Consider the following 8,011-nt stretch of genomic DNA (forward strand, 5'->3'; position numbering starts at 1 on the left):
ATCTGTATCGCCCCCCTGAGGTGAGAAAAGGCACAGTAATAACAACATGACGACACATATAACTTTAACCATTGGAACGTTTATTTTTTTCAAACATGTATTTATCAAAACAAAATTACAACATGCTGTGTGTTGTGTTTAATAGATCTGTATTTGAAAAAACAGCTTCACTCATCAAGGAATGTATTGTTTTTTAAAATAAAAATACTAATAAATAAATAAATAAAACATTCTGTATCAAGCTGTTTGATCGAAATTAATGGTAAATAAAAGATTGCAGATTAACTTTCTGGATGTGAAAGTGTCCTCAGCCTCCTCTCAGACGGAAATACAATTGGATGGTGCTGTGCTCCTTGACATTGTAGTCGGCCAGTGCGCCGGTCGTCATCTCCCGGCTCTCGTGAAGGAGTCTCTGCTGGCTCACCTGGACCCCCTCTCTGTGCTGGACTTTGGTCTTGAAGTCGTTCACGGTCTCTTCGGGTTTGATGTCATAGGTGCTGGTCTGTCCCTTCTCGTTTTTGAGGAAGACCTGGATGGTGGCGGGCTCGGTGACCAGCAGAGACACCCGGGAGCCGGACTGTAATCCGTAGGAGCAGATCGGCTTGGACTCGTCGCTCAGAGTTGTCCTCTGCCCGTTGTCAAAAACCAGCTTCTGCCTATAAGTAGGGACTCCCAGTGCGTCTTGGATGCGTGTCTTCAGAGAGGCAACCGTGTCCTGCGGCTGCACCCTCAGTGAATGTTGCCTCCCATTGAGCATGGTGATGATTAGATCCATGTTCCACACGATCTGAAATATTGTTCAAAATATATATAAAAATAAAAAAACATCCACACAGGAAAAAGTCATTTCTAACAATTATCACAGAGTTTGATGAGGACAACCACTTACCTGTTGGTGCTTTTTATAAACGACAGAAGTCTCCAGAAGTGTTCACGATAAAACGACAGAAGTCTCCAGAAGTGTTCACAGTAAAACGACAGAAGTCTCCAGAAGTGTTCACGGTAAAACGATAGAAGTCTCCAGAAGTGTTCACAGTAAAACGACAGAAGTCTCCAGAAGTGTTCACGGTAAAACGATAGAAGTCTCCAGAAGTGTTCACGGTAAAACGATAGAAGTCTCCAGAAGTGTTCACGGTAAAACGATAGAAGTCTCCAGAAGTGTTCACGGTAAAACGATAGAAGTCTCCAGAAGTGTTCACGGTAAAACGATAGAAGTCTCCAGAAGTGTTCACGGTAAAACGATAGAAGTCTCCAGAAGTGTTCACGGTAAAACGATAGAAGTCTCCAGAAGTGTTCACAGTAAAACGATAGAAGTCTCCAGAAGTTGTTGAGCTGCCGATATATGCGTGTGCGTGTTAGACGGCTTCAGCTCTGCGTATTCTTTAATGAGGCAATAGGAGAGAATCGGCTGGTCTCAAAAGCATTTATTATAAAAGCAACAGAGTATCAGATCTCTAGCGAGGAGCCCAGACTATGTGTCCCTGACGACAACAGAATGTGTCAGCTCGCGAAGTCTGACTGTCTGTCTGTCCCTGGCTCCTGTATTTGATCGTACATTGTATAGGCAGTTCCTCTGGGGTGGTGGCTTCCTTCAATTGGCTCTCCGCCCGGTGTATTGTCTGCCACGAGTTGGCTGCATGCCGGTAGTCTTGGCTGTGCACCTGGAGCCGTGATGTCGTCAACAGTCACTGCCTGTACGTTTGTGATACATGTGCCCCTATCTGGAGTTGTCCCCGAGACAGGGTCGTGTGCTGCGGAGATAAGCAACCGGTACATGTGCCCTTATCTCTCAGGGGTGGGCAATTAACTTTCCCAAGGGGCCTCATGAGAAACTGGGACTGCTGTGGAGGGCCGGACCAATAGGCTGAACTCAATTCTGCTCAATATTAATTTGATCTCTTTATAAAAAGCAGTAAATTGTATGGTTTTTATTAGCTGGTAGTAGTAGATGTTATAATTGGACTATTAAAATGTGGTGCAAGCATTGTAAAAATGTCAACATTATATCACTATTCAATCAACCTTCACAAAAAGATTTTGAAAATGAGCATATTTTTTTTTGCAGTATTTCAAAGACCAGCATTAAATTAACTTTATACAAAAATGTAATAAGTGCGACTGATATTTTGTTTGTAGTGTAATTGCCTCATTTGCTGTTTTTCAGTTATTAGTTTTTGTTCAGTGAGAGAAGGGTTTGGTATTTTCGGGTGTTTGTTTGAATCCCAAAAAACTCGTGACATCTCAGAAAACAAAGTGCAAATAAAATAGGATCCTTTAAGTTCCTCGGATTTTGTCCCTACCGCCCATTGACAGGTCTCATTTAGCCTCAATTTCAAACAATACACTTGGCAATCAACATACTTTTATAACATATACAGTAACTTTAAGAAAAAAATCAACACACACACCTCGATATCTCTTGGGAATCTCAAAATGTCGTACTTTGCTCCAAATCTCGTATGCGTCCTGCACCTGTCTCAGCAGCGGGGTATCCGGCAGGTGAGTGCGTGGTTCACAGAGTGGGAGGGGCGGATAAAGCTCTGGTACGTGCAACCGCCGGGAGGCTCAGACCACTAGCTCGCGTGGTGAGACGTTTAGGGAACATCTGTAAATTGGGCTACTGAACATTACCTGGGTTACACATGCATGATGTACACTTATTTACGTTTGATTCCTAATTTACCACTGACCTCACGCGGGCCGGTCAGGGACAGCCAAAGGGCCAGATGTGGCCCGGGGGCCGTACAATGCCCAGGTCTGGCGCAAGATCATTTGAGTAAACAATTTGTGTCCAGTTCGCTCTCAAAATGGCAGGGAAAAAAATGCACAGCAAAACGAAAATATGAAGATGAACACAGGACGTTTTTAACAGAGTGGGAGAGTTTATATTTTTTGTTGTTGAACGTAATGGCAAGCCATTCTGCCTGATATGTCAGGCGTCATTAGCGCATTTCAAAGCTTCAAATCTTCAGCGCCACTACAGCTCACTCCATGCTAACATCGACCAGGAATTTCCAAAAGGGACTGAACTTCGCAAGCACAAGTTGGTCACTTTGAAAAGTCAGGCAGAAAAGCAGATACAGTTTTTCCAAAAATTTCCGAAGCACTCAGAGACCGTCACGCTTGCATCGTATCAACTGGCTTGGAACATTGCACGGGCTAAAAAGCCATGCTGTGTCACCTGGACAGACTGAACCTGACCCTGCAGGGTAAGTTAAAAATGCTGCCTGACCTGGTGCAAAGTGTGTTTACGTTTGTTAACAAACTGAAGCTGTTCAAGGCGCATATTCAAAAGGGAGATTTAACGCATTTTCCCACTCTGCTAAAAGCCAGCGGGCAAGTCACCAGCGCCGCCCTGAATAAGCAAAGAGCCAGATATGCAACACTGGTTGAAAACCTGCACGAAAGCTTTGTGACCCGGTTCCACGATCTACAACTGAAAAGGCCACAGATTACGTTCCTCGTCGGCCCATTTAATGCGGAGACGGACTGTTTGAAAGCCCCGCTAGTCACAGATGAGGCCGCGGCTGAGTTGGAGATGATCGATCTTTGTGAGGAGGACCAACTGAAACCTGCTTTAAGGGAAGGGACCATTGAGTTCTGGAAAAGTGTGCCAATGGAAAAATACCCCAATGTCAAACAGGCTGCGCTTAAGATACTGTCAATGTTTGGGTCAACATACGTCTGCGAGTCTGTGTTTTCTACCCTGAAACACGTGAAATCAAAGCATCGATCTGTTCTGACTGTCACCCATGTGAAAGAATTGCTTCGAGTGGCAACAACGGAATACAAGCCAGATTTGAAGAGGATTGTTCAAGGCAAGGAATGCCAGAAGTCCCACTAAGCAACATACATAGTAAAAGAAAAACGCTATTGTAAATTATTTATATTTTTGTTTGTGGACTTGGTTGAACTGAGAGTTTGTGTGTGTGAGACAGTGCACACAATGTTCATTGTTGAAAATGACTGGCCTGTGGTCTTAGTACTGTAGGAGTCAATTTCTGTCATTATCATGCTGGTGTGTGACATTTACAATAAATCTGGCTGAGCAGAGGTCTGTGTGTGTGTGTGTGAGGAAGGGATGGGGTGATGTTCATGTGTGCCCATGTGTATGATGTGGCTCTTTGCGGTAACACAGTAAAAAATGTGGCTCTTAGTCTCTGACTGGTTGGCCACCCCTGGTCTATTCTATGAAATGAAAAAATGAATAAAAAAAAAGCCCATCAAAACGTAACATCTTTAAATGTATTGTTTTGTTCAAAGAAAACTCCAAATACCCAAAAATATTTAGAATGATATTTCAACAAATAAAAGCGGGAAATCTTCTCGTTTTAGAGGCTGGAATCAGAAATATTTGGCAATTTTTTTCTTGTCTTTAATGAAAACTTGAATGTGCAAAATTGGTGAAGATTCAGTTTTAACCTGGAGATTTACTGTAGTTTTTACTGCCGTGTCTTTGTGTATCAAATACAACATTTAACACCTTATAAACATTTTTATACAAAGGATGTGAGACAATTGTAGATGTATAATCATTCTGAACCATCTTCAGGCTAAAGGGTGGGAAGACTTTGAGAATAAGATGAGAAAAAGTTACTGGACCGCTCTGAAGATGAACTGGAAAGTTTGGACCCCGTTCCAGTTCATAAACATCAACTTTGTGCCTGTTCAGGTATTTCACAGGTCACTGTCATCCTGTCATAAAAACAAATGATGAGTCACATACTGACACCACTTGTAATGGTTATTTCTCCTCTTTGTGTTCCTGTATCTTTGTGTTCAGTTCCGAGTGCTGTTTGCCAACATGATCGCTTTATTTTGGTACGCCTACCTTGCGTCTGTGAGGAAATGATGCTTCTGAAGATTTCCTCACAGAAAACGAATGTGGACGCCAGAGGACAGAGATGATACAAGAAGGCTGTTTATTGTGCTGCTGTTAACCTGTTCCTAATCTCCATAATCATTTCTCACATATAGTGGCTCTTCTGATTAACTCTGTACAACGGGTAACATGCTGCTAGGTTAGGTTAGGTTAGGTCAGGGGTGTCAAACTCACTTTAGTTAAGGAGCCACATACTGCCCACTTTCATCTCAAGTGGGCCAGACCAGTGAAATCATAGCATAATAAAGCATTCATAAAAACAATATTTCTCTATGTTTAAATCATTGGTGAAGGTTTTTGGATGATAAACCCTATTTTAAGGTCTTTCTACAATAAACTGGAAACATAAAGAGCAAAAACTCAGACATCAGCCCACTGTTTATCTGCCTGGGCTCTCCTCTGCAGATTTAACGGGTCACAAAGCGAGCAGCAGCTTCTCCCTCCGGAGCAGACTTCGCATTTACGCTGTTTCTGAAGCAATTACTGGATCGATTAAAAAAAAAAAAAAAAATCACAAAACGTTTGTACTCATAAACCTCCATATTCTCATAGAAATGCAATGTATGTCTTCCTGTAATTTTCACACTTGGCAAAGTCATCCGGCGGGCTGAGCTGGACCCCCTGGCGGTACAGCAGCATACAGGAAGCAATAAGATAAGAATAGAATAATAGAAAAACAGCAGTAAAAATATAAAATTCACAGTATATACAGTATATATATATATATATATATATATATATATGTTATATACAAACAACCAAGAACACAGACAACAGTGTTATTGTTGTGTGATGGATTTTGCCAGTTATTTTTTTTTTTTTAGTGCTATAATACAAGTTTACAGAGCGCTGCCAAAGGCTTGCAAGATCTAATAATAAAACTTGAATTATATGATTGAGACAGTCTGTTATGAATTTTGGATTAATAAATATACAATGCTTTGTGTTGTTCCTTTTTGTGGTTGTGATCTGTATCGCCCCCCTGAGGTGAGAAAAGGCACAGCAATAACAACATGACGACACATATAACTTACAATGCTTTTTGTTGTTCCTTTCTGTGGTTGTGATCAGTAAAGAAAAAAAGTCGCCCCCGTGAGGTGAGAAAAGGCACAGCAATAACCACATGACGACACATATAACTTTAACCATTGGAACGTTTATTTTTTTGAAACATGTATTTATCAAAACAAAATTACAATTACAATTACAATAGATCTGTATTTTAAAAACAGCTTTACTCATCAAGGAATGTATTGTTTTTTAAAATAAAATTACTAATAAATAAATAAAAACATTTTGTATCAGGCTGTTTGATCGAAATTAATGGTAAATAAAAGAATGCAGATTAACTTTCTGGATGTGAAAGTGTCCTCAGCCTCCTCTCAGACGGAAATACAATTGGATGGTGCTGTGCTCCTTGACATTGTAGTCGGCCAGTGCGCCGGTCGTCATCTCCCGGCTCTCGTGAAGGAGTCTCTGCTGGCTCACCTGGACCCCCTCTCTGTGCTGGACTTTGGTCTTGAAGTCGTTCACGGTCTCTTCGGGTTTGATGTCATAGGTGCTGGTCTGTCCCTTCTCGTTTTTGAGGAAGACCTGGATGGTGGCGGGCTCGGTGACCAGCAGAGACACCCGGGAGCCGGACTGTAATCCGTAGGAGCAGATCGGCTTGGACTCGTCGCTCAGAGTTGTCCTCTGCCCGTTGTCAAAAACCAGCTTCTGCTTATAAGTAGGGACTCCCAGTGCGTCTTGGATGCGTGTCTTCAGAGAGGCAACCGTGTCCTGCGGCTGCACCCTCAGTGAATGTTGCCTCCCATCGAGCATGGTGATGATTAGATCCATGTTCCACACGATCTGAAATATTGTTCAAAATATATATAAAAATTAAAAACATCCACACAGGAAAAAGTCCTTTCAAACAATTATCACAGAGTTTGATGAGGACAACCACTTACCTGTTGGTGCTTTTTATGAACGATAATAGTCTCCAGAAACTTGAAGTGTTCAAAAAGATGCTCAGTTGCAGCTGTTTTCGAAGTCTCAGTTCACCAGTTTATATAGAGGACGTCTCAGCTGATCAACACCCTCCCCTTCACTTAGGGTTCGTTTTCCCTCTCTGCCTTCAGCTTTCGGTTTCTATTCTCCAAACATTGATACAATCAGGGCTTGATATTTAGGTAATTTCTGTCGCTGTCTCGTGGCCTGTCCATGAATCACCACCGAACAGGTTGATGGGACTTGTGGGGAAGAGGACAAACAGCTGTACAAGCTCGATGGAAAAGTACATTTACAGCCGACTCACCTCAAGACAGGACAGTCTAGTTCCAATGAGGACAGGCCGAATCATTTCATCAGATTAGTGACTGACAAACATATCAAAATCTATTAGTTGCTTGTTAAGATCATGTTTATGGAAACAAAGCAGAAAGACAAAATATTATGCAGATTATTGATAAGGATTTTTAAACAGCAGTAGACAACTGAGAACACTGAGAACACATACAGGCCATCATGCAAATAACAAATCAACAACGGTGGAAGTACTGAGATCCCCCCCACCCAAAAAAAAAAAAAAAAAAAAATACTCAATTAAAAGTTGGTATACAAAATCCTAAGTGCATAAATAACTAAATGTTCTTAAAGTATCACATTAAACATGTAAAAATGTGCTCTATGACTGACATATAACTTTATTTGATGCAGTAATGTAGAAGCAGTATTTTACTGCTGCAGTTCCTCAAGGTGAAGCCAGTTTGAAACATTTTATACAAGAGTGTGTCCCCTTTAAAGGGTCCCCGGGAAACTCTGAGGGGTCCTGAAATGATAAATTGTGGAGAAGAAAAACAAAGATTTGCTAAAAAAAATTCATATACATTTTTTGGACTTGGAGACTATCGGGAACTTTAGAGGGGGAGGTGTCACTCTTCAGTGTAAATGCAAACCACGTATCTGTGAAAAAAGGTTGCAACTACAAAAATAAATGTTACAAAATTAAAATCTTGATCTGAAAAATAAATTGTCACTCAGATATTGTACAGGTATTGAAGCTAAAGTATAACGACGTACAACAAAAATACTCAAATCAAGCATCTCAAAACTGTATATAAGTATAGTACTCAAGTAAATGCACTT

General features: G+C 41.2%; 3 protein-coding genes across 4 annotated transcripts in view; all 3 read right to left on the reverse strand.

The window, feature by feature from the left end:
• Window positions 1-59: 59 nt before the first annotated feature.
• On the reverse strand, window positions 60-2,473 carry LOC138192056 (polyubiquitin-like). 2 transcript variants are annotated; one of them, XM_069139236.1, is made up of 3 exons: window positions 2,409-2,423; window positions 890-1,751; window positions 60-787 (listed from the first exon to the last, which is right to left on the reverse strand). In XM_069139236.1, exon 3 carries the CDS (start codon window positions 773-775, stop codon window positions 308-310), a length of 468 nt encoding a protein of 155 aa, XP_068995337.1. In that variant the 5' UTR covers window positions 776-787; window positions 890-1,751; window positions 2,409-2,423; the 3' UTR covers window positions 60-307. The 2 variants fall into 2 exon arrangements, with proteins under 2 accessions (XP_068995337.1, XP_068995336.1); XM_069139235.1 differs by having other exon boundaries at window positions 890-2,473.
• Window positions 2,474-6,018: 3,545 nt separating this feature from the next.
• LOC138192055 (polyubiquitin-like) lies at window positions 6,019-7,176 on the reverse strand. Its single transcript, XM_069139234.1, has 2 exons — window positions 6,835-7,176; window positions 6,019-6,733 (listed from the first exon to the last, which is right to left on the reverse strand). The coding sequence occupies exon 2, from the start codon at window positions 6,719-6,721 to the stop codon at window positions 6,254-6,256; it is 468 nt and encodes a 155-aa protein (XP_068995335.1). The 5' UTR covers window positions 6,722-6,733; window positions 6,835-7,176; the 3' UTR covers window positions 6,019-6,253.
• A 92-nt stretch (window positions 7,177-7,268) lies between these two features.
• The window catches only part of LOC138192054 (glutamyl-tRNA(Gln) amidotransferase subunit C, mitochondrial-like), a 3,440-nt gene continuing 2,697 nt past the window's right edge, over window positions 7,269-8,011 (reverse strand). The window contains exon 5 of the mRNA XM_069139233.1: window positions 7,269-8,011. This exon is cut by the window's right edge and continues 395 nt beyond it. The gene's annotated coding sequence lies outside the window, so the exon portion shown is untranslated.

This window comes from Embiotoca jacksoni, unplaced genomic scaffold (assembly GCF_022577435.1).
Source record: "Embiotoca jacksoni isolate LCO1_2020_lvr unplaced genomic scaffold, fEmbJac1.0.p SCAF_8, whole genome shotgun sequence".
Classification (NCBI taxonomy): domain Eukaryota; kingdom Metazoa; phylum Chordata; class Actinopteri; family Embiotocidae; genus Embiotoca; species Embiotoca jacksoni.

Bases quoted from the DNA above. Each gene is read 5' to 3' on its own strand.
- LOC138192055 (XM_069139234.1), bottom strand. From the start codon at position 6,721: ATGGATCTAATCATCACCATGCTCGATGGGAGGCAACATTCACTGAGG.
- LOC138192056 (XM_069139235.1), bottom strand. From the start codon at position 775: ATGGATCTAATCATCACCATGCTCAATGGGAGGCAACATTCACTGAGG.